Below are 27,911 nucleotides of genomic sequence, written 5' to 3'. Positions count from 1 at the left end.
CACACACTTCTTGGCAGGCGGGTAATGTGACAGCCCCGCTTGTTGAAGATCAAATGCTAATCGCCGCTCGCTCTTGTTGCTCAGCAGCCACGTGTCTTACGAGAGGGGACTGTCAAGTCTGTGCGCTAGATGGTCTATGAGGAAAAGCATGCATTGAGCCTGCAAATGCTCCAGAAGTGTCTGAAACACTGTGACGCACTCCACCGTCAAGATATGGAGGGAAAAGTCAGCAGTCAGGCAGGCTAATGTTTCACTGTTAGATACCTCTCCTTTGTCACTACATAAGAGAACGGCGCTTTATAGAGAAATAACAAAGGAGAGCTAAACTCTTCAACCGCACGCCTGTACACTAACCTTCTACAGGTCTATACATCACTCTCCAACTAAGTAACTAAGTGGGCCACATCTCTGAGGGAAACACCCTCCTAATTTAGACTAGAGAAAGTGGGAGGTCTGTCCTCCAGCTGCCTGATAGCCAAAGCAGCATGATCTCATATGTGACATCACTCTTGACATGGAGTCCCAGAGAAATCACCATTTCAGAGGTCAACCTCTAGATATTTTTTTTTCTTATTTGACGGGGTTGGGTGCTGGGTTTCCCCTCTCCAACAATCACAGAACAAGAAATTGATCCACAGACATCAGAAGAGGAAGTGATCAGTGATGAGATAAAGGAATGTTGTGGCAGTATACCTGTGGAAGATATGCAAAGCACCAGGCTATTCTGGTCCCTTTTATTCTTCCTGTAATATTTCTCATCATACGGTCATCTCAGTTCAGATTGAAGAATGGAAACAGGGAGAAAGAGACATCCAACGATAACACACACACCGTTAAACCCAAATACCTCCACAGTTTCCGTTTTTTTTCCTTCAGTTCCAACAACGCTTGATATAAAACACGTGAAACCGCCTATGTTGTGCAAGTAATCAAAGTGACACCAGCTAATCCAGGCAAGATGTTACAGGCAGTGATGAATTACACATTCAAGTTTCAGGAGTCTGCTAAATGATTTCCAAATCATGTGGGAGTTATTGGAAGCCAACAGATCTGCAACAGTGGACAAAATACATCCAAGGTCCTGTTACAGTGTAGCAACAGTACTACCTGTTATAACAAAAGCAAAGGTCGTAATGGAGATCGCTGTATCCAAAATAAGGTTAAAACAAACATCTTTTACTGTTAATGAAACCGCACAATGCATCGCAAGCCTGACATCATAATACCCGGTGGACTGTCTGAATTGCAACTCCCGCAGGAAGTGCAGGGTGATTAAGCGAGACGTGGTTATTTAGGTGACTTACGCTTTTTAAAAAAGGTCAGCAGCAGGGGTGTCCTGTCTGCTAAACGCTTGCCAAGATTGTGTTGTGGCCACCCCGCATGAGTCAGAGGGTTATGCTTGCTGATTCTGGGAAGTAAGACAATACCTTATGTCCTATTGCTCAATAAGCCCACTGAGGGATTTCTATGCAGGGACACAGTTGAGGACCTCTGGGTGGTGGAAGACGCGTGTGGGTGGGAGAATGTCATTCTGTGTGGGGCCTAAGCGCTTTATCATAACCTTGGTTCCCCTTTCTTTGTCTCAGGAGAGTTATTGCTGAGAAGAGATCTAAGCCCTTTAGTGGAACAACAGGCTTAATGATTGTGTCCTACAGCACATGAAGAGGATTTTTCCTGTCCTCCAGCACTAAATCTACAGTGTATTTCAAATAAAGGAAATTTCCCGTTGGATGTGAAGCCATTATTTATACGTCAAATTAGAGCTGGGCGATAGAACGATAAGTATCGCGATATAACTTTTACTCGATAGCTTAATTTCTCTATCGCGATAGACCTCGCCGCTCTTGTCCTCTTAAAAAAAAAAAAAAAAAAAAAAAAAAAAAAAAAAGGTCAGCCAATCCAAATTAAGTAGCGCAGAGCCGAACCAATCACAGCCGCAGCGTCACGTCGCGTGACTTGTTACGTACAGCACAAGTGCCAAGCCGCACGTGTGTTTGTTTGGGAAGCAGCCAGCGGGTAATGGAGCCAGCGCATAATGGAGGAAATGAGTGTGCCGACTAGAAAAATCAACCGAGCGTGACCGAAGAGAAAACAGATGATGGTTCCAATGCCGGAGAGATTGTCGAACGGAAGAGCCATAGAAGTTCCGTAGTGTGAAGGTGTTTCGGCTATTTCAAGTCTGACAAAAAACAGAGTAGCGTGCACTGTAAATTGTGCCGAAAGCAAGTCTGGAAATACAATAAACTGGTGCATGCGTCACACTGTGCGCCACGTTATTGTTTCGGTGAAATGAATTTCTACAAGACTGTTACTGTTAATTCTACTCTCTGCAGTGTTTAAATGCTTACATATACACACAGTTACTGTCCCTCCACACATACGACTCGGTTCTGCTTCTGTGCCCCAGCTTTGTTTACTTTTTCCCACCGAGGCTTCTAGACTTCTGATTGGCCAACATTTCTGCACGGTTAGGAATCTAGCGCCACCTGCTGCTTTGGCATGTTCATAGCAGCGTTTTCCTTCATTTCTGCCTTTATGTGTGGACGGGATTATTTTTTAAAACGGAAACGGAAAATCTCCGTTTTCAAAAATACTCGTGTACGTGTGGACGTAGCCTCAGTCTCTGACTGGAAGCGCTAATTCGTCATTCGGCTTTTGTCAGACTAAAGTAACTGTTAAAACTGTTTGAAAAGCTCAGCTATACAACAAGGAGAGATTGAGAATTTCCTTTTAGTTCTCAGTTTATTTGATATTGACAAAAGTTAGTCAGTTTTGTCTGTTCTTCTGTAAAACAAACTAAGATTTATTTTTAGAATTAATATTTTGTTTCTAAGTGGAATTGACAATTTAGTCTGTTTCGTTTGTTCTATTTTGAAACTTAAACGCTTTAGCGGCTGCCTTTTGTGTAGTTTGCAATATTTGCCTTTATTTATCTGAAAAAGTCTCATGTTCCTTAAGTACATCTACCCTGTTGAACTTATTATGGGAAATAAATATTTAAATAAAAACAAGCTGCTGATTATTTCACATTTTACTTGTGAGCAACGGCACATTTAAATCTTACAAATATAGTTATTTGGCTTATATCGTGATAGATATAGTTATCGCCTGAAATGAAAAAAACATATCGTGATATGAAAAAATCTCATATCGCCCAGCTCTACGTCAAATGCATGTTCAGTTAGAGACGCTGCACTAGAAGGTCAATGACTAAACTTATCTCTTTGCACAAATGAGTGCGATAGAAGGTTTATTAAGAGGGAAAATGTAGGGGGAAATCACCAAGTATGAACCTTACCAGTTGCTCATTTTGGGTCAAAAAGTTGTTTTTTTTAATAAATCTTGGTCATACCATATGACTATAAAACGAAGGATTATTATGGTGTGAAACCAAATGATCGGTGGCTAACTTAAGCCTAACTTAAGTGCTTAGCCAAGGAGCTTGTAGTCTCACATTCAGACCCACTGCTTCATATTGCACACGATTTTAAGCAACTAAGATGGAGACTGAAACGTTTACATCGACACTATAAAAAAGGACGTCCAAAACAAGCAGATTTTATGCAGCACAACCATTTAAAAGTTTCATTTAAGCTGCAAAACCCAACAGCTTTCCCTTCATCCTACATAGGAATGCACTGATTGCGAAATTCTAGGCAAACACCGAAGCTTAAAAATAGAAATCTGGCCAACAGCCAACGTTGATATCGTCATCTTTGTTTATTCTACTTCAGTTATGCAATGGCTCACTTTGTTCCAGAAGAACCAATAGATTTTCATTGTATGAATGAATATCACTGTTCTAAAGTCATGCAGCTCTTTATCACACCATCTTGGAACATTCAACTTGGGGAAAACTGATGTAACGCAACAGGTAACAGATGATGTGCATGGTTAAAATGATCGGTTAACCACCGAAAGCTAGCATACCATTTTCAGCATGCAAGGTCAACATTATATCAATTTCCTGAAGTCAAATTTCTTAACACTGTCAGTTTCCAATGGTATAAAAGAGACATTACCAGCAAACGTCAGGCTTTATAAATCTGGAACCAATCAAGGTTTAGCATGTTTGCCGGGTCGAACGCTGGCTTGAAAGTTTAAACTTTCATTTCATCACTTCTGTTTGCGGCAATCTGAGAAGACGGTACAAATGTTGGGAGAAAGGCGTGTAACCAGAACCTAAAGAGGTGTATGAACTGGAGCTCAGTGTTTTATCTTCACTCAGTCCAGTGCTACCAATCAGATTCCAGCGTAAGATGATCTTCCTCATTGATAGTGATGGCTCTGTTAGCTAGGAGATAAGTAGATCTGCCCTCCATTATCATCAACCGCACAGCAGTGGCTAAAAATAGCCAAAAGAAAGAGTGGTTTCTCCTGCCATCCACAATGCATCCACTCCCTGGATCACCAGACCCCTACTCACCACCCGAGAGAAATCTGTACGATCTGTAAAGTAAGCTGTATTTTCCGTTACGAGGTGGCATGCTGTTACAAGCACATTGATTCATTGTGTTTCTCCACCCACAGGCAGTCATGCAGAGACAGCTCGTGGACTTTCACGAGACAGAATGTCAAACAGCTGTGGTTCAGGAAGACTAAAGGAAGCGTTTCGGCTTTGCCAGCAAGCTGTTTATCCATGAAGAGCGTCTCGGTTCTGGGCATTTGATGCTCACAGAGGCTAAATAAGTGCGACAGTGAAGAATCCAAAAGCAAAGTGATAATTAAGTTCCAAGAGTCTCCCGAGTCATTTTTATTTAAAGTCTCTGCAACAAACTGCAAACTGGCCTCACTTCTGTTTATAGGGATAAACCATTACACATGGAAAAGAATGACACCTGCCTTGTGTAGCATTTTATATAACTGTGTACACACAAGCCTCAACATGTATGACTTAGTATGTAGACTTTCTGCTCTCTGGCCGCCTGTCCTTGCAGCTTCGGGCTCTGCTGCTGCTGACGGCATCGTCCTTACGGTCAAAAAAGCCGTGCAGACAAAGCTCAATCACGACAACTTCCTCTTGGTTTCTGGAGCAGCGGGGGCCGGACCTTACTGCACTTTCACAGATAAAGTAAGCTGACCCAGACTAAGTCCTTCCACTTTGTCCATATATCTGCTTGTCGTAGGCTCACTTTACATTCGATCAGAGTCGTATTTTTGCCCCCCCCCCGCGCAACTACATCGTGACAGAACATGTCCTAACATGTTGCAACTGTGTCCGAGATGAATGAAAAGAGGCTTAAATTTATCTATGCAAACTAGCAGCACGTAATGGTAATGCTACTCTTAGCAATGTGTGGCAAAGGAAGCACTACACACCTGTATTTGTCCAGCGTCAATCTGTGTTCTTTAAACATGACGTGTTAACACGAGCTGTGCAACAACTGTTATCTTGAAGTCGATTTACAGATTTTTCATGGATGTCTGGGTTTGGCTGGGTAAAGACAGAAAATAGTCTCAAAACCACTAAAGCATTTTTAGTCAATCTTTCCACTGAGGCTGTATATTTTTCCTTAAGCATGATCTCTTTGTATATTTGAATATATGCTGCTTTGGTTTGGATCTGCTTCCGAGTTCCTGCTGTGGAAATATGTTACTGCCACTATCAGGCTTTGCCGTAGAGTTGGCGAAATCCATGTGGCTTTTATTTCACTTTGCAAATACAGTACATAGAAATCAGGCCAATGCCCTTTTTTAGTCACACCAGACGACACAGTCTGTTTCATTCAACCTCAGACTGATTCATCAAAGCCTGAAACGCTTTTATGAGTCTTTTACTTTTGAATGATGTCTTTCACCAATCTACTAGAAAGACCTGGCAGAGCATGGTGACTTGCACTTCACAGCACCAACATGACCAACAAGTTCACTTAAACTTCTTTAGAAAGAGTCACAGTGTTGGTATTTAAACATTTTTATTATGAGCCTTAAATAAAAACTGCAGTGCTCCTGAAAACTTTCTCTCTGCTCTGCGCATCAAAGCCAGGATTTTGGCTTTCAAGTGAATCTGACAGACATGGACTCAGCTCAGATTTTATGGGGAGTCTATTAAAGAATGATGGAAATCAAAAGGACAAAACTATAGCCGAAGCTCAATTCCACATTTTTAAACTGCACCTTTCCATTAACTGAACTGAAAAAGGTTTTCTTTGTCTTCTCTTTTGGTCCATCAGTCTTCACACAGTATCCATGTCTTAGACTACAACCTTCGTCAAACTCTGACTTCATACATTCAAAGTTTAAATGTATATTATAAAAGCTGCCAAACCAAAGGTTGGTTTTTGTAGTCAAACCAGATTTTTGAGAAACACATCTGAAACTGATCTGTTTACATCTGGTGTTTATAGATTTAAACAGTGCTGCACAAAATACCCCTTATTTCTTTATATTTTGCTTTGAAGGCTTTCTTGTAATTTTTAAGTGGTCTTGAGCAACAGTTCTCCAGGCTTTCTGGAGGCCTTTTTAAAGTTTTTCTTTCGACATTGGTGCTTTTTCACAGATTTTCAGTCCAGTCCTTGTACTTGAAGATTTTTTTTTGTTTGTTACATCACTTAACGCTGACCTATGAATCACTCTGTATACATGCAGTATAACAGATAACTGAAAAACATTTTAAAATGGTATCTTCTGTTACTTTGTTACTACCAGCACACTGGAAAAACATAATTTGTTCCCCTTTCTTTAGCTGAATTCACAATAAAATGCCAAAGATAACACAGTGTGACAGGCGTAAAATAGTATTTTGGCACCAAGAAAATGATTCCAAATGAGTCATTTGCTGAAAACTTGGCATAATTCAGGATGTTGCGCAGTTTGTTCTTAAACATTTTTGACAAAACTGGACAACAAGAGGACAAAACAAGAAGCGGCAGAAGTAAAAACAATCTACAGCAGATGAACATGACCGGGAAGTCACGTCTTTAACAAATCCATCAAAGAACCTGACGCGTGACCTCAGAGATGCATCTGGACCTTGAGCAGATCCATCTACGGTTTGCTGAAGCCTCATCAGAAATGGCCTCAGTGGAAGACTGGCTGTCAAGAAACCATTCTTAAGGAAGGTAAACGGAGAGGAGAGGCTATGTTACACAAGAAATGGACTGAAAAATCAGTGGCAACAGGTCTGATGGAGTGATGAATCCAAATTTGAAAGCTCTGGTTCAAACTGTCAAGATGTAGAGAGGGGGCCAGGACACAGGTACAACAGTGACTATTTACAGTACTTTTTTGCATGTTTGCGCATTTTAATAGATTGCTGCCCCGCCGCACTTTCATTGCAAAATATCAAGAAATTAGGGGTAGCTCAAGATTTTTGCACAGTACTGTACATACAGTATAAAAGAGTTGTATAGAAATAGGAACAAATAATGGAGTTATTGTCTATTAACTTTGCAGCACTGCACTTCACAAAATAGATTGCGATTCACTATGAAGACAGTTTGACTTTGCACTGTCTGCTCAGCTGTGACGCTACTCTGCAACATGTGCTGCAGGACTCACTGCAGAGTAGGGCTGTGCGATATGACCAAAATATCATATCCCGATAGAAGACATCTACTGTCCCGATAACGATATAAATCACAAAAATTTAACATTTTCTGTAAATTCTGTGAACCTCTGGCAGCTCGACTTGTGTGAAGTGTTTCCAGCTGGGCGTCGTGTACCTGGAGTCAAGTGTTTTAACCGATGCATGAAACGATACATTTTAGACATAAGTTGTAACGGCCGCCGTTTCTTTGTGAGTATTTATTACAAGGCGTGCTGCGGGGAAAAGCCTGTTCTAACGTTTGAGTCTAAGGTTTATTTTTTAGCACCTGACGGCTCTTTTTTGCTTTTCATCCATAAATAATCTACATACTCTTTCACGTGATTCAGTTTATTTTGAAAAGTCTCAACAGGATCTTGAGCTTTATTGTGAAAGGTTTATGTGGAAAATAAACAAGCGGACACGTGATGGTTTTACCGTCGTTGTTGCTACGCATAAAAACAGGCGCTTGTCCGTCCTTAGTGTGGTTATATTAAATATAAGAGAAAGAGAGAACTTTAAGAAATGAATATAGCCACTACAGTGACCATCAAAACGATGAAAAAATGTTGCTGTAAACAGTTTATTTTGCGACACAACGAAACAAACGATAGCGTAAACTGATCCGATATGTATCGTTATATCGAACAGCCCTACTGTAGAGTATTACTGACACAGGATTCTGAGCAGCTCTGCTGGATAAACTATGTGATTGTCACGACAAGCATCAGTTTCTGCATTATGGTCTGCAAAGGGAAAAGTTGTCTTGTTAGAAACACCTAAGAAAATACCAATAAATCCCTGACAGGCCATTTTGCTCTAAGTAGGTTCCCGCCACACTCGGTGCCACTGGGACAACATTGCCTCGATAGCACATGCATGAACACTCGGTGAAAACAACAGCAGCCATATTATCACAGCTGGTAATCAAGCAATATTAAAAAATATATTAAAAAAACAAGGATTCAAGAGAAACCAATCCTCCCATCTCTCTGTACTCTGTCATCTCTCTCACAGTAATCTTTGAAAGGCCAGCTTTTCCTCAGTGGGCATCTGGAAAGCAGTGAAGCTCCCGTGAATTTAGCATGATAGCACGGGTTTATGGTCATCGTGGAGCGGACAGCGTAGGGTAAAGGAGGCCGTGATGCTGAACTAATGACCGGCAAAGCCTCCCGTGTGACACTAAGAGGTGACACCATGATGTTAAAAGGAGTGAACATAACTTTCTCATAAGTAAACTGCAGGGGGGGGGGGGGGGTCTTAATATTAATAATAATACAATCTGCATGAGCAAACTCTGTTGCACATGACATACTCCCATGCAGTTCTCAAAGGTTTTTCAGATTAAATGGGACGCTGTGAAACTCTGCTTAACAGACTTTCTACCTGTTTTTTTTCCTCCTCCCTGACCTTTGTCCTCATTAGTCCCATCAAAATGCAATTAATAACCCAGCACGTTTGTGTCTGGCACCATTCACTGTGGGATTCTGTCCTCTTATCAGCACAGTGGTTTGTTTTGCTAGAGGCACGCCAGCCATATCTGTGGGTGGTTTCCACTTGACAGTTTGACTCTCAGTTTAAGGCTATTCCTGAGCTCCAGGGCACGCCACAGCGATGATGAACTCATCCATCAGGGTGCCGCTCAGGCTCCTTCTCGTGAGTGCACTTCCAATTGATTTGATTTGATGAAGACGGTGGCCTCATTAGATCTAATTTAGCGCATCATCTCAGAGCTCTGCCATCTCTGGATGAAGCTCACCTGCATCCTCGTCGCTTTCTCACCGCCTCAGGAAGGCAGAAAAATCTCTTCGAAACCGAAAACAAAAGGACAGGAAACAAAAAAAAGTAACACACGAAGGACTTTTCAGGACAAGAACACTGAGGTTTCCTCTTTTCAAGAAAAACACCAGCTAAAGTAACCACAGTGAATCACAGAGGACTGGAAAACTGACAGCAGAGAGAGGGGAAGGACACGGGCTATGAATGACTCTACAATCACATATGATGGCACTGACTTTCCAGCAATCAGTCACATCTAAAGACATGCAATTTAGATGTCTTTAGATGCTGTGCTGTGCACTGGAAACGACCACTTAGCAAAAAGCAAACTTCCCCCCTCCCCACTATTTTCTTTTTGTTGCAACAGAAACAGTTTGTTGTGTCTTTAAAACTTTATCGTGTCTCTTTCCTTGTCCAAATCCAAATTCAGCATCATAACAGCCGCACTGAAATCACCTGAAGGCTCTCCAACTAACACTTTCCACTTGCAGGAAGGCCTACCTGTAAATGCACTGCACGTGATTTGTGTTACGAGCACTCACTTAAAAAGAACCCATAATAACATAATTAATATCTGCAAGTTTACTGTACTGTCGTGGAGTTTTATTTCCTATAAATGAGAAATAATAGTAACAAGCGGTGCTCCCAAATAAGGGGGAAAACCCCACAGTGGTTCTTACCTTGTTATCTGTGTGTGTCCATGATCCAGTTGCGGCTGCAGGATTTTTGAAAATGAACTGATTGTGGGCTGTAAGTTATCACAGACACGCGACAGGAAGAGCGGAAAAATCCTAACAGATGCGGAGAAAATCTTCCAAAAGCAGTGAGCTGATATCCGGAAACTGCGCTCTGGACTAAGCGCAGAAATAACAACAAGAACAAGCTGCACTCAGGCGCAAAGATATTCTTCTTCTTTCAGAGGTGCATAAATCCAGAGTGGAGTGGACAGAGGGGAATAACCTGCAGTGGCCGATGTGTTTCAGAGTAAAGTTTTTTTTCTTCTTCTTCTTCGCCCTGCGCTTTGCTTGTCTCAACACACACTACGGAGAGGAGCGAGAGAGCCGAGTTTCACCCCGGAGCTGCGCCTCTGATGTCAGCAACAACGTGAGCTCCAGGAAGTGGTGACGCTGTCCGGTGGTGCGTTTCCACGGCAGCGGCTTCAAACCTCAGAGAGTACCGCCACACCGTGGACATCAGGGGCAAATACGTATTTTCCTGTGCTCCTACGCTCTGTGTCGCAAAGTTCAGGTGGACGGAGGTGCTGTGCTATACTGCAAATACTACTATCGATCCAATGCCAAGTAAACACATTTACAGTGATGATAGCAATCTCAATACTTTTAACTTATAAAGGCAGCTGACCTTACATTAATGCTGGGAGATACTGCAAGTTTTTGGTATTGATCTGATACCAACCTAACGTATAAAAGCAGCTTGTGTAGGGGAGGGCAGTGTTTATGACTTGTGAGATTAATCATCATCGATTTGCAAATTGAGACATTTTTAATTACCACTAAAACACTGAATTTTACATAGTTTTTAAATTTTGCCTGTCTCTAAAGCACTGTGGGTCCTCTTCTGTTGCTGTGTGTTGTTGCGCTATAACTGTGACATAATTAAAGCTACATGCTGAACTTAGACGATAGAAACAAAGTATCAATCCTACTGAGTCAGATACCAATACCAGCCTTGGTATTGATTCATACATGTAGTGAGCAATATGGTGGACATAGCAGGTTATGAAGTTGGCATTAGGCATAATCAGATTGGACAAACTTCAACCATCCCAACCAAAGGAAGACGAGCTAAAATCCAAATGTCATTGTTTTTTGGGGGAAGTATTTATGCTTTTTTCCCTCCTGTTTGTTTCCTTTAATTAACTACAGTGTGTGATTTTAATTGTATCCGTATGTCGATACATAGCATGCGGTAGAAAGGACAAAAATCGTGACACAGCTGTTGATGGGTTGAGGATTGCCACTTTAAAGGTTATGCAAGATGAGCAAGCATGAGTCTGATTAGATATATGTCAAATTTTCATATCATGCTGCTCTGTCAGGACTCCACATCTGGTGTGCAGACAGGCCAGCAGTGTTTGTCTCATTGTATCCATACTAAGCTGTTAGAAGTCTTTTTTTCTATCCATCCAGACTTGGAAAACACTGATATTTGGGATGATATGAACTATTTCATATCCAGGTAAAAATCCCACTGAGAATAAAACACTCATTTTCAAGATCAATCTGGCAAAGGTTTGGTTTTGTTTTTTTTGTTTTTTTGGTGGTGGTGGGGCAGTGATCAGTTCTCCACACATGCCTGCTTCATCAGTGCAGCTGAAGTGTTTCTAACTCCCCTCACTTGATCTCAGTGGGTTGACAGTGCCTGTTGACTGTCATCATAGCTCCATTTGAGCATTTTAAATTGTCAGATAAAGAGCACGAACACTTGCATCTGCAAACACTGTGATACTATTTTACCATTAGCATGAATAATAATCTGTATCTTTTCCCTGCATGTCAGCTAATAGGAGCACACACACATGGCAGCACATTGCTAACTGTATTATAAGTATTACACCTCACTAAATGATCAAATGCTCTACTTAACCACACATCACTGACTATGTTTGCCTCTCATTTGATTGCTGAGCATTTGCATTGTGCATTTCATTTGTATCTTGGGGGGAAAAAGGCTACCTGTGTACCAAAAATTATTTACAATGGGCATAAAAACAAAACCCGGAGGGAGACAATCAGAATGACGAATGCTTAACTGACCTTGGGCCCAGCATCAGATTAGTTCCAAACAGCAGTGTTTTATTGTGATCAGACATGCCCTTGCTCTCTGTAAGACTGCTTCAGTGCAATGAATATCAATTGGACATTTGCATCTCTCTATGGATTTGAGTGCTTGTAGATGCTAAACTGTGCTGCAGATGAACACGGCATGCAGCTGTTATGAACACTCACAGCCTGTGAGTGTGGGGGAGTTCACATGTTTTTTATTTGTTTTGGGGTTTTTTCTAGCATCACCTGAGAGAATTTTGGAGATCAGGAGGGTTCCCCAGAGACAAACCACATACTATACCATTATATACTTGAGTCATATACGCTTACATATAGGTCATAGTATATAACATAACCTTTGTCTATTGGCCATCTGCAGAAATATTAAAATCATACTAATATTCATGTGTCTCATGTGTAAAAAACCATGCAGAATGAATTTTAAACTGATTGCTGAGTATTGAACCTTTGCCTTTACGAGTGCTGGGAAAACCAGTTAGAATAGAGTATATGTTTAATGAACATGTTTACATACTGGCGCTTATCCTTCTAGCTTTTACATTTTGCTAAGTGGTCTCCTAGAAAAATGGAAAAAATGCACATGCAAACTGTGGCTGATATCGATTTGTTGGGAATCAATGAGGCCTCTCTGTCAGTAAGAGGAGCACCTCAGGGAACCCTTAAAATACTGGGAAAGTCTTTTTTTAAAGCAATGTTCAAAGCTTTTCTAGTGTCTTTGGCAGTTTTCTGCTCTGGCTACTGTCTCTTGGGCATTTTGCATGGTTTTTAGGTCCACTGGGACTAAAATGGAGGGTTAGCTGCTGCCTCAAATTTTCCAGACTGCATAAGACATCTAAAAAAAACACAGAAGAGATTTCTTCAGATTCTCTTAATCTTTTGATGATATTATGTTACTGTAGATGATGAGATTTTCAAAATTTTCACAATTTTAAGTTGAGCAACATTATTCTGAAATGTGTTCAGAATTTGTAGATGCAATTTGTTTAGTGGTTTTTCTTGAAAGGCTTTTGGGAAATGTTCTTTTTATACCCAGTCACGATACTGACCTGCTGTAAATGAACCGAATTAACTGTAAAATGTTTCTCCAGCTGTTTCTTTTTAGAATCACTTAATTCTTCAGCCTTTTGTCGGCACTGTCCAAGCTTTTTGGAGGTGTGTCGCTAACATCAGATTCAAAATGAGCCAATATTTTTCTTAAAATTGTGGATTGCTGCAGTTTTAAACATTTCATAACTGTTCTATGATCTGTTGTGATTAAAATATGGGTTCGAACATTTGCAAACTACTGAATTCTCCTTTTATTTAGATTTTGAAGTTTACTAACTTTTTTTTAAAATTGGAGTTGTATGATACATGTGAATGTAGCTATTATATAGCTATTTCACAATGAAGTGGCCTCAAGGCTATGTGCCAACAGAAGCCACATTGCTGTTTTACTGGATAAATCACTAATTAATATTTAAACACAGGAAGTTGGAGTTTGCTACTGCGAGTCTTAACATGCTGCATCTTTCTGTCTGTATCTTTTCGTAATTAAATGTCTTTATGAAAACAGTCATGACTTAGTGTTCGCTGCAAGCACTTTAATGCCGCTGTACATAAAGAATAAAAGAAGAGCAGAAATGACCTTTTATATTTATTTATATTCTTACAGATCAACTATAAATAAAGAGATTCAACACCTTTAGCTTATTTAGCTCGACCTGGACATTTCATCAAAGGATCCTGTTCCCCGGAGCTGCAGCGTGACAGACGTCTTTATGAGAGGAGACCGGATAACCAGGAGAGTGCTGAACTCTCTGTCGTCACTGAAACACACATAACCACACTTTGAACGCGTTACATAAAGCTAGCTGGGTATTTTTTACTGTTTACGATTTCAATAGTAAAAATTCTTTCAATGGTTTGCTGCATTACCCGGGAGTGAAGCTGATCTGAAGACACTGGCTGCTGCTGGTGACGCGGTGCTCCTTGGACCCGAGCAGTCCAAAGTCAGGTGTTACTCCGAACACATGGGAGTCCCCTTCAACTGACTCTGTACAGGGTGAATGACACGAGTAAGGCTGACATGCTATGCAAAGCAATTTGGGCTTCACATAGAAAGATAGATTTCTAGGCAACATAGAGGTCACTGATTGATTTGTGATTACTTGTAATAGATTTCCAGAACATGTGGGCTCCACAGCTGTACAGATTTACTTCTCTGGTTTGCGTCTGGCCCACATAGCAGAGCCCAAAGTCGACGCTGACAGCAGATAAACGCAGTGTTGGAAGATCCAGATGAGCGCAGAGTGGCACCGTCTGCACAGAGCAAATAGACTATGTGAGGTCATATAGCAGCTCCCAACCGAGCTGTTATACACGCATTGAACAGATGTCCCTAACCTGCAGGGTGTTGTTGCTGTAGTGAATCAGGAGATTCTGCTCGAACCTCAGCTTCATCTGCCCGTTTGCACCGTGGATCAGCTTCACCCCAGGAGGGATTTCCTCATCTGTCTGTTCCACATGGTCCAGAAGAGGCAGGGAACAGTGGAAGGCCACTTTCACCTAGTATTTAAACAAAAGAGGGCAACACTTACAAATAATTGTGTAAATCAAATTCTAATGATGCTGCTGCATCCATGACTCATCTCACCCGCATGCTGTGTTGTGGCTTAAGCACTAAAGACTGATTGTCCCCAGACGGAGGATTCCTGGAGGTGCTGGTCGGGCCTCTGGGTTTTGGTTTGACCACTGAAAACGGAGGCTGAGTCCCCAGGCTGAAGTGCAGGGGCATCTCTGAAGTGTTTTTCAGCTGGAAGCTTTGTGTGATGTCAAATTCACGCACTACTATCTGCAAAAAAAAAAAGAAAAATAGACTGTTCAAAATTAACTTGGGACAAACATCTCATGTGTGCACTTGCATGTCAGAGCACTGGTGATTAGTGTTGTACACTTCTCAGACCTACCTCGTTGTTTGAGTTTGCCATCAGTAAATCACCGGCCGAAGCACAAAACTCCAGCACCCCATCGTCCTCCTCCGCCTGCACTAAAAGCCTGCAGCGACAGGAAGTCAAGAGGAAGATATGCAACTTAATCAGACCACCTCTGAGCTGCTTTTACCTAACCTCAGCTTATTTTAATTTAAGAAACATAAATCGAGCAGGATGCATTACGTGTCCGGGTGGGGATAAATAGCAGGAATATAATTGCTTACGCTGCAGTCTGAACGGCTGCTAGTAGATCCACTCTGACGGGCTCTAAATCCAAACCCTGAGCCCTCCCAACTTTACCGGGAACACAAGCAGCCAGCTGAATTACACACAACAATAAAGTATAAGGATTTAGGCTGGATCACAGTTATCTACTGTTTGCATTTCCCAGGATTTAACATCGAATCACAACAGCTTACCTCGGAGTCTAGGTTCATAAAACCCAGAGCCAAGCCAACACATCTGGACTTACGAGCAGCCCCAGAAAGGGTCAAAGGAGTAAAAGACACATGGATGGCTCTGCTGCTCTTTGCTGGAATCACCTTGAGATTTACAAAGAAAAGCATCATTACTCAGATGAAATAACAGACAACAAGCACGTGGCTAAAATCCTCCGACCGTACTATTTGTTGCGGTGTGATGCAGAAGGGGTAATCTGAGAGGTTGCCCATGTGAGGCCTGATGTGGACAGATATGAGTTTTTTCTTTCCAAGAGAGGGATAAAGACAAGTCTCCTCTTCTTCCCCACGCTCATCTTCAGACATATATTCTTCCTCTTCCACATCCTGAAATCAATACAGGAAAGCTAGGTCGAGCCATTCAAAGAAGAAAATGTGCGTTTATGAGGTTTTCCCACAGGATGTGTGGTAAAATCTTTAAGCATCTGCATCATGGTGTTCAATATATACTCACAGTCAAGCTTTGGAGAGAAGCACTTGTTTCCTCAGAAACTGTGGTGCGTGTTTTTTCCCATGCTGTTTCATTGAAGCTAGAAAGCCTCAGCGCGCTGCTCAGCACCTCGTTGCCATCAGCATCTTTAAGGGGGAAAGCGTCTCCAAACACCACCACAAAGTCCAGCAGTTTACCGTCGTTCTGATCTACGTTGTAAGTCTCCCAGTCCAAACGAATATCTGTCACCGAGCCGACATTTACATTATATCATTTAGAACTTATTTCTTCAAGCTGTATTTATGTCCTACGGGCAAGTGCAATTCAAAGTGCTTTCCAGTTGACTGATGAGCAGATAATAGGATTTCACAATGGCAAGGACAGCACTCTCAAAAGCACCGAAAGCCACTCGAAAACACCTAAAAGCGCCAAAACAGCAGCTACCAGTAAAGCCGAAGCTCTGTTTATATACATATATTATATATATATATTGATCTATTAAGCTCTATTATAAATCCCATTTGATATTTTTTATTCCAGTAATAAGCTGGAATGCAGTTAGTCCCTCAGACAGGAAACGACAGGGTCATTAAGTCCTTTTCCAGCACACAGTGTTTACTGAGAACACTTACCAAACATGGTGGGATTGTTGATGCGAAGAGAACGAGAAACGGTGTCACCACCCGATACATGAGTGCCAAACCTAATGATGAGGAGAGGTATTTCTCATTAAATGAGATAGCCGCTCATTAAAAATACACAAATATAGGTATAAATAGCTGGGGAAAAGGACTGTGGAACAGACTGTATGATTGGTCCCTGGTTCTGATCCTGTGCTCGTGGGCCCGTCATCTGGAAGTAGAGGGGGCAGCCTTTCACTGTCATATGGATGGGAATAAGCACAGGCTTGAGATCCCCCACCTGGATCAAAAATAAAGTACTGAATTAAAATAAAGAAAGAGGCCATTTAGATTCACCATAGAACTCAAGACACACTGCACAATCACTCCCTGCTTTATCCACAGTTTACAAAATGAACATCAGTGTGTACTAAATGACACCATAAACTCATCAGGAACATGTTTTCTGAGATCGTAGAGCAGAAAACAGGTGTCGCCACCTGCTGGCCATTAAAAGAAATGCAGATTTAAGGTAGTTCTACAATGGCTTTACCTTTTAAGACTTAGTAGCTACATCCATGTTTTATATCCAGTTTATTACATCAGTTACATCACATTTATTAGCTTAAACTGTGGCAACATACTTTGCATATGAGGTGGTCTGTGTACTCCCCCCACATGTCAGTGTAGGCAGTCACGTCCACAGCCCGACTCTCAAACGCTCCGAGTGTCCCCGTGTGTGGCGTGACAAAAAAAGCGGCGCCTTTTCCATGAGCCAGCAGGCTACTCACAAACTCTGGCAACGAGCAAACAAACAGAGTCAGTTCCTTGTTTCTTTATATCAAAAGCACAATCTGAAGATGATGCATACCCTCGTGTGCTTTTTCCTCTGCTTTCTTAGCTTGAAGAGAGTGGAGCGGATTCGTGACGTATGCAAATCTGCGATTAAGATGCAGCCAGTGTCAGATTTTCTGTCAAAGCAGAGTTATACTTTGATCAATAATTCAGCTCCCTTCACCTTTTCTCTGGCTGCTTATTTGGCTTCAAGGCATGGCAGGTGAAATATTCTGCCTCTACGGTAAAAGGAGCCGGGATAGCAGTTTGATTGGTTATCAGTAACTGCTTGCTAACAGCACTCTTCAAAATGACACCATCTCCAAACTCAAGTACTGGTGTTGAAGGACTCTGACCATTTGGACTAGAACGAGAAAAAACAGTTTTTTCAGTATCTGAAACGGAGTTATTTGATGCAGTGGATTTTTAGATGCAAGACTTTAAGGCAAGTTCACTACCAGACACCGGGCACACTGTAAGACACACTGAGTTTCTTGGGTTTGGCCACAATTCCAACAACAAGAGGGGAGTTCATTCCCTGGACTTCACAGACAGCAGCAACCTCGGTCAGCTCGAGCTAGAAGAAAAAAGGTGAGACTTTTTTCTTTCAAACTTTAGGTGTGTTCAAAAAAATGCTGCAAACTAGCACTTACGTCTGTGTGAGCAGTAAAAGTCACTGTGATCTCCATGCTGACTTTAGGTCCCAGAGTACCAGAGGAGGGGTCAAAGGTGGCTGAACACAGTGAAGCTTGTTTGCCCTGCAGCTCGGCCTGTTCAAAGCAACAATAACTATTAAAAGACAAGCTTGATATAGCCCACATGTCCATGGAGAAAGATCTATTTCCCATTAATAATATGTACTGAAACAACCTTTTCCTGCATACGCTAGTGCAACTTAATACAGTGAATGTTGTGTTGCATACCAGCCAACTGAACTGTGATGGCAGCAGGGTCTGATTGAAAAGAGTTACGGTGCCTGTGGCAGAAGCTCCAACATAAAGTTCAGGGAAGGACAGCGTGCAGTTCAGAAGACAGACGTGGGACGACTGCACGTCTGCTCGCACTGACAGGTGACTGTAGGGAACACACAGGTAGTGCTGTTACTTACTCACATCTTATTAATATGGTTAATATGGTTTTTGTGGATTGTATTCTAGACTAAAAGGAGGAATCACATTGTTTTATGTGACTGTGCTTCCTTACCATCCTGTCCCATTTTCCACAGTCAGTTCCAGCTCAGTTTCAAACAGCTGGCAGGAATGTGGCTTAAAGAGCACGTCCACATTGCAAGAGGCCAAGGGAGGCAAGAGACCCCTGCTGGGTTCAACTGAGATCTAAGCAGCAACACAGATTGTTTATATGGAGTCACTTCATGAACAGAATGAACAGTCAGCCTAGCTTTCATTTTATCGTGTTTCCTATGTACCTGTGAGTCTTGATGCTTTCTCTCCAGGATCCAAGAGGCTTCCAGCTGGGTGGTATTGGTAAGGAGCAGGGTAGTCTGAGTCTGTTCTCTGGGTCTTATGGGTCCAAAGTCAATGCTGGGCACATTGAGAGTCACTGTGGGGCCCTGTTTAACACCACCAAATGATAGTAATGTCACAAAAATAGACGCTACAGTAATGCATTTATGCTGTGTGGTTCAATCTTACTTTGAAGGAGACTTCTACAGCCAGAGTGACCGGCTCATGGTGGTGCTGTATGTGGCAAACCAAACTAGTCACAATATTCTCTGCTTTCCCTCCCGTCACAGTAAGACTGAAGTCAAAACATTCATTCTCCTCTGGATACGGCCCAGTAAAGAATTGTCAAGCCAAAAAACAAAAAAGATATAAACATTTAAAAATTATACTTTTTTGCACCATTAAGCAGATCAACTCTGTAATGCACCTATTCTGCCAGACGATGGCTCCACTTCTATTACATGACAGCTGCTGTTAATTCTCTCCCATTGAAAACAGATGAAGGTTTTGCTGTGGTTCCACATCTGGTGCACGTACAACACAGAAACAATAAATTCATTAATAATAGCGATGTGGGAGCAGAATGAAGTGATTTAACTCCACTATTAGAAACTAACCTTGAACTGCCTTGAAGTGGGTGTGCAAATAAAAATCTCTCCGGGGATCACAATGGCGTAAGGCTCCAGCAAGATCTGATAAGGCTCCGTTGACCCCTTGACCTCTATCTCCATGATGATGACGCTTGTTACCTTGGAGCCAGGCTGCACGGGCTGAAGGACGCTATATCTCCCCAAATTATACAATTTGTTAGATACAAAAAAATAAAAAATGAACAAGGCAGGCATTGTTTAGTAAGCATCATGTGTGAGAGCTTGTGATTTTATTTTGTTATATTAACATTTATCAACCTGCTGTCGGAAGGCTCTGGTGGCAGCTGGGGGATGTCTCTCAGGACTAAGTGGCAGACACTGTGATAATCCTTTAACTTGAGAAAACACATTCTTCATTCAAGAAATGCAACATTGTTTACCACAATGATACAATGATTGCTGGATTTATTTATTTTTTTCAGCTATTTATCCCGAGTCCTCTTTACCTCTTTAGGACAAAAGATGAGCAGATACTCTTGGTCCTGGCAGGGAGCCAGGATGCCTGTTGAGGGGCTGACATGGAAAACCTCGTCTGTGGCCAAGTGGAACTGGATATGTGAGGCATCAGGGCTTTCCCGTGGAAGCAGAGGATGCAAGTTGGGCTTCATGATCTGCCAGTGAAAAGGAAGCTCCAAGTGGCTTTATTCCGAGATGAAGAAAGGAGAAAGAAACAGACATAAAATGTGTTATTTACTGATCTCTGAAAGGAATTTTGCTGTTGCAAAAAACAACAACACAGAGTCAGAAACAGAGTTTATTAGCATTTCATTATTCCATCCGGGAAACTTCAGCAATGTTAATACAGCTAGTACGGGTGCTTGAACCCTATCTTATGTTACCCTGTGGCCAAAAATTTGAAAAGGAAGAGATTTGCTTATAAAACACATGAGACGTGCGACTCTTACACATTGTTTCTGATGACAAGCTTCTTCTGTTGCACAGAGTGAGGGTTGCATGGGCTGAAACGGATAAAGTGCTCTGCAGTAAGGTCATGCACCTCTCCAACCACAGGAGGCTCCTCCCCCCCAGACACAGACACCAGCTCCAGTGCGATCAGCTGGCCCTCACCTGAGAAGCAAACGCACATTACACACAATGCATAATTTATTGCGGAGCATAGCTCTTAGCAATGCCTCTTGTTGGGATTTACCTTCAATGGAAATGTCTTTCACCTGGCAGTTGTCACACACAACAGTGAAAACCTGGCAGCTCTTCTCAGCGGTGGTTGGAAAGAAAACCACCTGTAAATCCACATTAACACTTTTTTTTTTACATGCTCAGTTTCCATAGATACAGTCAGCTGATTAGAAGTCAGAGGTGGGGGAACTGAAAGGAAAAAACAAAGAAGAATTGAATTAACATATTACTCTACCTGATTTTAAATCCAGACTCACCTCAACAACAGTGGCCTCTCCTGGCTCCAGTACAAAAAGGGAGGGACTGACAGCAAAGGGTGGCTGCTCAGAAAAGTATGTTCTGGCCAAAGACTATATAAAGAAAATTGGAGCTAATGAGAATGAGACTGAGCTGTTTGGTTGCAGAAAAACTGAATTAAAACATTGATATATTTATATGTGTCAGTTTTTTTACCCTAAAATTTGAAGCTGGCCACTCGTCCTTGGGAATAATGCAAAAGGTCCCAGTGCTGAGGCCCACATTTTGGCACAGAAACTCAACAAACTTGACTCCTCCAATGAGACAGTAACCACAGTCCAGGACTCTTGGTACTGAAGAATAAGAGGGAAGCATATCAGCAGTACATCGGCAAATGAAGTAACTAATGTGAATAACAACAAAATTGGTGGGGCAGATTGCAGTGAAAACATACAGGTGAGAATAGGAGGAGGTCTCCATGCCTCAATCGGTACCACAAATGGGCCCTCCGCCTGGGTCTCCACCACTATAAAGTCCTTGTAGTCTCCCAAGGAGTCTGGAGCAAAACGCAGCGTGTACTTACAGCTCATCCCCGGGGCAACAACGCCCCCTTCACCTGGGAATCTCCCTGCCAAAACGTATCACAATGACAACAATCTGAATTTTGTGTGGTACTGCTTATCTTCAGATAGCTTAGTGTAAGTTAAAACGTGAGGTTAATATTGGCATACAGAGGAGCTGCTGTCTCCACAGGAATGCTAAAACTGTAGTCCAAAATGAAAACTTTTTTTTGTGGTTAAAGCTCTGTGGCATTCCTGTTTAATGCAGTCACTTACACTTTGACACACTTGCTTATTTCCTCACCACATCAACAACAAGAAAATATGCACCATCCAATCAGAACCAAAAGGAGCTCACCCAAGCCAATAGAGAAGTAAGGAGTGGTAGGAGGGATCACTCGGATGTGGCGGCTTGAAGAAGTCACGTTTTTAAGCTCCAGTGTAGTCTGAGACAGGAAAGGGCAGGGCAAGGGCTTGTTACAGTGCACCAATTCACAGAAAAAGGAGGATTCCGTTTTTGTCTGGTTATAAAAGCTCTGAAACACACCTCATAGATGTTTCCCACACTATAGTCGGTGAAAACCACCACTGAAGGTTTTGCTAGGAAGACTGGAATCGGCTCCTCGGCGGGGCTTTCAAAGTAAGAGTACAAACACAACCGCACCTGAGCATTGTGTGTATTCACAATAAAGACAGGCTCACGGGAAGTGAAAGATAGGAAACAATCAGTTGTGGCTTTCAGTCACACTACAATACACAACACACATAATAGTCAGCTTGTCTTTTTTTTAGAGACGCTTGGCTGTACCAGCAGAGTTTATCTATGTACAGTACATATTGATTCTGTGTGTGTCTAGTAGAGTGTGGGGACGTGCATTTGATGTAAACAGCCTGACTGCATTATGTGAGACTACATCATGTTCAGAGTATCAACTTACACATCTCTGCTATGGCACAAAGGGGGTACAGCTGTTTTCCACTGAGGTAAATGATACTCGTGTTTGCTGTGGATATTGAAGGGGATTGTCTTGCCTGAGCTTCCTGCATTTCCCATGCAAAAATGTCCTATCAGCAATGTGCCTTAACTGTACATGCTTCCTTATCACAAAATGATAAGGATGTTCCTTGAAATTATTAAAAAGCCTTTTATTCTCTTTAATTACCTTTTCTTTTTAGCGCCTTTGCTCTCAGGCTCTGCCTTCCCTTTGGTTCTGGGCCTGATGAGGGACGTGCCGCCCTGCTGTGAATTTAGGGGAAGGAAGCGCGGATTGCGAAGGAAGCTCTGTCGATCTTTCAGCTTCAGAAGTTTCTCCCAGCCATCCGCTCGATCCTTCACACTTGGCTCACCCTTCCATTTTGGCTTAGTCTTGGTCTGGTTTGGCTTGGAAGATGATTTTGATGGAATTACATTTTGAATTTGAATGCACGTTGTTCCCAGGTTGTCTTTTTTTGCTATTGTTTAACAACCTTTTTATCCAATCATTATTATTTTTGATTGTATTTGGAGAAGAAACACAAAAATTGAATTAAAATACCTACTCGACCTTTGCCCAGGAAAAAGGGATCAGCAGCGATATATAAAGATCTTATCAATCTCCTCACCTCCCTTTGAGTTTCCTTCCTCCTTGGGGTGTCTGAGCAGGACTCAAAGGTCACACTGTGGTCTAACTGGATGTCTACAAAGCCCGTTTTTTCTGGGCGGCGAATGACTGTGTAACCATCATCCTGAGGCTTTCGGGACACATGCATGGTGAAGGCAATGGTCGGTTTGGCAGGATTCCACTTTTCTGACAAGAAAAGAAAGTTTGTAGCACCGAATCACTGGCAACTAATAAATTTAAGATAAATGTTAAAGAGGGTCAGATACCTGCTGCTGGTGCTCGTACATGTGGTTTTTGTGTAGCCAAGTAATCCTTTGGGGAAATCAGATTATTCATTTCAAGAAGATCTTCATCCACACACCAGGAAAAGGCTGATTTGACTGAAAATAGGTATAAAAATCGAATCAAATGAGGCATTCTGAAAACAAATAAACACATGTAGATGGTGGGATTAAGCAAGCATGATGAGCTCTTTGGTACATGAGTGCAGAGATACATACAATCTCAGTGCATCAGTACCCTCATCATCTTTTTGTGTTCTTATTCTCACCTTCATTACTACTCTCTCACTTCTCTGATTTATTCTTAGTGCCGATTGGTTGCAGAAGGCTCACCACACACATATAAACCTAGACAACGCAGTGGTGGTCAGCAACTAGTGTCTTGGTCCCTCATTCCTCATCCCTCAACTCCATGAGCACTGACTTTATCTTTCTGTTATCAGCTTTGTTTACTAAGTATAGTTGAGTTTGGAGTTACCAGCAGACCTGTTTTCTGTTGCGTTTCTATTACTCTAGTTTACAAAAACTACTAGGAGAGAAGCCTGAATCCAATAGCCCGCTGTGTGGTTGGTTCACAGACTTCTTCTTCTTTTGTTTTAGCCGGAGCTCCCACCTCTTGTTTGTAATTTCATGATTGAAATCTTGTTGAATGCCACCAGCGTCATGACATCTTATATGTTAGGTTCCTTTGAGCCATACATTTAGGGACAGAAACACTAGTATATTACAGCAATATAACACAGTTATATTTTTAAAAGTTTTTAAAGTTTTTAAAAGTATCTCACCTGTAAGCAGTTCCTGATGATCACAGACATCTCCTGCTGTCGCCTTCATTCTCTCATAGGCCTGGTTTTCTTTGGCTGCAGCACATGCACTGGCCTGAATCATGTGATTGTCCAGCATGTCAACCTGCTTAATACGCTGTTCATACTCCGAATGAACCTGTGTGGCAATAGGGGAAAAATAACACTGTATTATTCTTCAGCTGACTTTTGACAGTGATTTTTTTTACAAGTTGTAGATGAGTGTATATGATTACCTGTTGGAGTTCTTCAACGTATCTGTCATGATAGCTGCCTCGTACACGTTTTGTTTGAACTAGGTTGGACACAGTGTCTTTTCTAATTATGTCGTTTGTGTAAAGATGCTTAAAGATGCTTGCTAGTACATGAGAAATATTCTGGGATACAACGAAAGAGAAGTTAGCTTTTTCATTAGTATTATTATCATTAGTTTTGATGTTCCCTAGACATTTAAAGGTGTCAGGTGGATCTTACCTGGGATTTTCCACACGCGGGTCTGTGAGTGTTCACAGAAGGGTCAGCCCGCAGCTTTCCTCTGGTCTCCGGCTCCTCTTCCATAGCTGACACGTCTACTGTAGCTAAATGGATCATGCCAAATGTTACAGAGGTGTTAGTAAGAAAGAGATATATTCGTAGCTTAGATTAAGTAATTTATAAACTGGTGCGACGACTTCATAATTTGTCAGCCATGTTTTCTTACATGGGGTTGCTATAGCAACAACCAAACTTCCTTCTAGACAGGAAATTACGTTTTAGCATTTTTATATGTAAATTTAAATTATATATTATTGGTAGTAGTAGTACTAATTCGTGTTAATATTAGGACGACAGTTTAGTTTAGTTTTATTGAAATCGGTTCAAATCACTTCTAAGTATCTTCTTCTTCTCTGCTCCCTTTAGACTGCGGTCAAGTGAGCAGCACTGACATGTGAAGTAACGGTCAAGCCAGCCGTACCTCTTACGCGTATTACGGTATGGGTGCTGACTGGCTTAAAAACACCTGAGTCTTCTGTATCCTGCCATTTATCACTATTTTGCTACTCGATCCACTTCCAGTTTTGAAATATTTGCAATACGCCCAACCAATGCAGTGTCGTCAGTGCAGGGGCGGATCTAGAGAAATTTTCTTGTGGTGCCATGGAAATCAAATGAGGTGGAAAAATCAAAGCGTTTTTTAAGCACATAATGTAATCTATAACTTAATTATTTTCTGTATCCCACATAATTAAACATCTCAGTTACAAAAAATAATAAATAAATATGTATCCCAATAAGTATAAAATCCAGAAAGCTACACAACATGGGGCGATTCATTTACAAACACAAGTCTAACTTGGGTTTCACACTGTTTTCTGTTAGAAAAATTCAAATTGTTGCTTACATTTACACAAAATGTCAGAAATCTGCACTGTCATGAACAAATGTTTTTCATCATTTGCTGGGCTGAGGTCTTTTGCACCTGCAAATTGTCTTATTTCATTAATAACCTCACTGGCACACAACAAAACAGCAAATACATTACACACTGACTATGTCTGTGAAGGTTCTCAGTCATCCAGTCTTCAAGCAACTTAAAGAAGCTCCTTAGACTACACACTGACTACATAAGACAACACAATGTACTAACTACACACTCCCAACACAACTCCACAGCTATCTATCATTTCAAAACTCTCTCACTCGTTAGCTCTTGTTGCCCAAACTCCCCAAACTTTCCCCTCTTCCTCAACAACCAAATCCCGCATGTTGCCATTTTTTTAACAGGTCGACATGGTACATTTTTCCACCAATAGGAAAGAGGTGGCTTTTTTTCTTTCTTTACTTTTTTTTAACCGCTTATAAAAAAAAAAATTAATCATTGCTCTGGATTTAGTGGCTTGTCATTAAAATTTTAAAACTGATGTACTTTGAAGTAAGAACTTTCAACATGAGATAAAATAGAGACTCAGGGTGGCTGCAGCTTGTTGCTATGTCAGCTTCACATGTCGGTCATGTGATTTGGAGTTGCAGCACACAGAGGGTTAATAACACTCACTCACAACACTCATAACACCATTTGTTAATGGTGGAAGGGGGGTACAATTATGCAATATATTCAATTTTAGAATGTATATTCAGCTGTAATTGTTGCTGGGCTCAAAGTGTTAATGTTATCTTATTTTAATAAAGAACACTGTCATATGCAAAGCTAAAGTGGCATTAGGAGTATTAAGAGATCATTTTAGGGCAGCACATGCCACCCCATGCCACCTCTCTAGATCCGCCCCTGCATCAGTGTTGATCCTCTTCAGTTTGCTTACCAGTGGGAGTGGAGCATGCCACAAAAGGTGACAACTCATCACAGTTGCTTCATTCCACACTTGTAAAGCAGCAGAGCTCCTTCTGCCTCTAACTGATTCACCCTTTCAGCCACGAACAACACTTCAGGATAGTAAACTCTGTCCAATGTAATTGGGATAGAGTTTACTATTAAATTTCTCTGAAACCATCCAATTCATTGGGCTGTGAGCTGGAAGGGTAGGAGTGAGGGTAAACTACAGTAAGAATCCAGTGAAATATTTGTGCCACCCTTTGCAGTTTTAGTTTAAAGCCGGGACCGGGATTGCTCAGTAGATAGCATGGTCGCCCCACGATCTGAAGGACGGGGATTCGGTTCCACTGAACAGCTACGCTGAGGTACCCCCGAGGAAGGTACCATCCCTACACACTGCTCCCCGGACGCCTGGTTAGTGGCTGCCCACCGCTTCACTGAGTGAATGGATTAAATGCAGAGAGAGTAATTTCCCCACAGGGATCAATAAAATATACTTCATTATTATTAATATCAGTTCAAAGTTGAGAATATTCAAAGCACAGTACTGTAATTTTCTCAGAAATCATACAGTTCTTTGGGCTGTGAGCCAGAGGAGGAAGAGTGAGGGTGATCCAGAGTAAGAATCCAGTGAAATATTTGTGTCACCTTTAACAGTTTTCCTGTAATAAAAAAACAAACAAACAAACAAACAAACAAACAAACAAACAAACAAACAAACAAACAAAAACCCCACACATAATCAAAAATACAGTGCAGCAATTTTACTTAGTTGGGGATCAGGTCAGGGTGAACAGGAATGTACAGTATAGTGAGAAGATATTGCTTTGGAAATATATTATCAACTCTTACAGGATATATAAACGTGTTTTTTTTTTAATTTTCAATGCATAGTGCAGGAATTAGAAATTAATTAATATTATATATATATCAACTGCTAATACTTCAAAACTTGAAGTTGGATTGAGAGGTAAAATAGTGAAAATGGCAGGAGTTGGCACCCGTACCGTAACATGCGTAAGAAAAGTGCAACAACATTGTGTTTGTGGCTGGGGGTGCGGCTAGCTTGACGGTGACTTTGCATATGAAGGCTCACTTGACCACAGTCCCTTTAGGGGATGCCAGAGCATATTATCTGCCTCCATCTCGCCCTATCCTTAGCATCTTCCTCTGTGACACCTGAACCTGCGTCAGGTGTCAGGTGTCTTCACTACATCCATCTTGTAAACCTGCCCTTTCACTTCTGTTTCAAATCACCCCTGACAATCACTCACTCCACCCTGGCTACATTTTCTTCTCCACCTCTCTTGAGCAATGTCAGTTGCTTTGGATGGCTGACCGAAGCAACTTAAAGTGTGAAGCTCATCATTTTTAAACTCAAAGAGTCTAAGCAGTAGTTTCCAGATGACAGGACTCTTTCAGCGTTTGATAAAGTTGAATGAA

General features: G+C 41.6%; 2 protein-coding genes across 4 annotated transcripts in view; both read right to left on the bottom strand.

The window, feature by feature from the left end:
• Window positions 1–10,399, bottom strand: part of map3k22 (mitogen-activated protein kinase kinase kinase 22) — a 41,834-nt gene extending 31,435 nt beyond the window's left edge. For both annotated transcript variants that reach the window (XM_085418804.1, XM_085418802.1), the window contains exon 1: window positions 9,985–10,399. The gene's annotated coding sequence lies outside the window, so the exon portion shown is untranslated. The remainder of the gene's footprint in view (window positions 1–9,984) is intronic.
• A 3,329-nt stretch (window positions 10,400–13,728) lies between these two features.
• dlec1 (DLEC1 cilia and flagella associated protein) lies at window positions 13,729–24,861 on the bottom strand. 2 transcript variants are annotated; one of them, XM_085418800.1, is made up of 38 exons: window positions 24,632–24,861; window positions 24,394–24,534; window positions 24,140–24,296; window positions 23,340–23,453; window positions 23,075–23,259; window positions 22,636–22,853; window positions 22,020–22,104; window positions 21,831–21,918; window positions 21,367–21,540; window positions 21,129–21,265; window positions 20,933–21,025; window positions 20,689–20,779; window positions 20,444–20,606; window positions 19,985–20,177; window positions 19,797–19,873; window positions 19,506–19,668; window positions 19,316–19,412; window positions 19,078–19,208; window positions 18,852–18,995; window positions 18,629–18,759; window positions 18,349–18,499; window positions 18,079–18,195; window positions 17,884–18,002; window positions 17,610–17,789; window positions 17,463–17,530; window positions 17,236–17,387; window positions 16,777–16,892; window positions 16,604–16,674; window positions 15,996–16,213; window positions 15,707–15,868; window positions 15,503–15,625; window positions 15,308–15,402; window positions 15,060–15,147; window positions 14,747–14,944; window positions 14,497–14,658; window positions 14,262–14,412; window positions 14,029–14,146; window positions 13,729–13,919 (listed from the first exon to the last, which is right to left on the bottom strand). In XM_085418800.1, the coding sequence occupies exons 1-38, from the start codon at window positions 24,746–24,748 to the stop codon at window positions 13,805–13,807; spliced, it is 5,103 nt and encodes a 1,700-aa protein (XP_085274926.1). In that variant the 5' UTR covers window positions 24,749–24,861; the 3' UTR covers window positions 13,729–13,804. The 2 variants fall into 2 exon arrangements, with proteins under 2 accessions (XP_085274926.1, XP_085274927.1); XM_085418801.1 differs by having other exon boundaries at window positions 24,394–24,452; window positions 24,632–24,769.
• Between the last annotated feature and the right edge of the window lie 3,050 nt (window positions 24,862–27,911).

This window comes from Rhamphochromis longiceps, linkage group LG9, assembly GCF_057381845.1.
Source record: "Rhamphochromis longiceps isolate RC_006_pf linkage group LG9, R_longiceps_female_GT1.1, whole genome shotgun sequence".
Taxonomy (NCBI): Eukaryota; Metazoa; Chordata; class Actinopteri; order Cichliformes; family Cichlidae; genus Rhamphochromis; species Rhamphochromis longiceps.
Note: the sequence above shows the minus strand (reverse complement) of the source record. Positions and strands in the feature narration are given on the sequence as shown.

Bases quoted from the DNA above. Each gene is read 5' to 3' on its own strand.
- dlec1 (XM_085418800.1), bottom strand. From the start codon at position 24,748: ATGATCCATTTAGCTACAGTAGACGTGTCAGCTATGGAAGAGGAGCCG. The intron at 21,541-21,830 runs GTGAGCTCCTTT...ACGTTTTGGCAG, and splicing joins TTACTTCTCTATTGGCTTGG to GGAGATTCCCAGGTGAAGGG. The intron at 20,178-20,443 runs GTAAGAGTCGCA...CTCGGAATAAAG, and splicing joins CTTGTCATCAGAAACAATGT to CCACTTGGAGCTTCCTTTTC.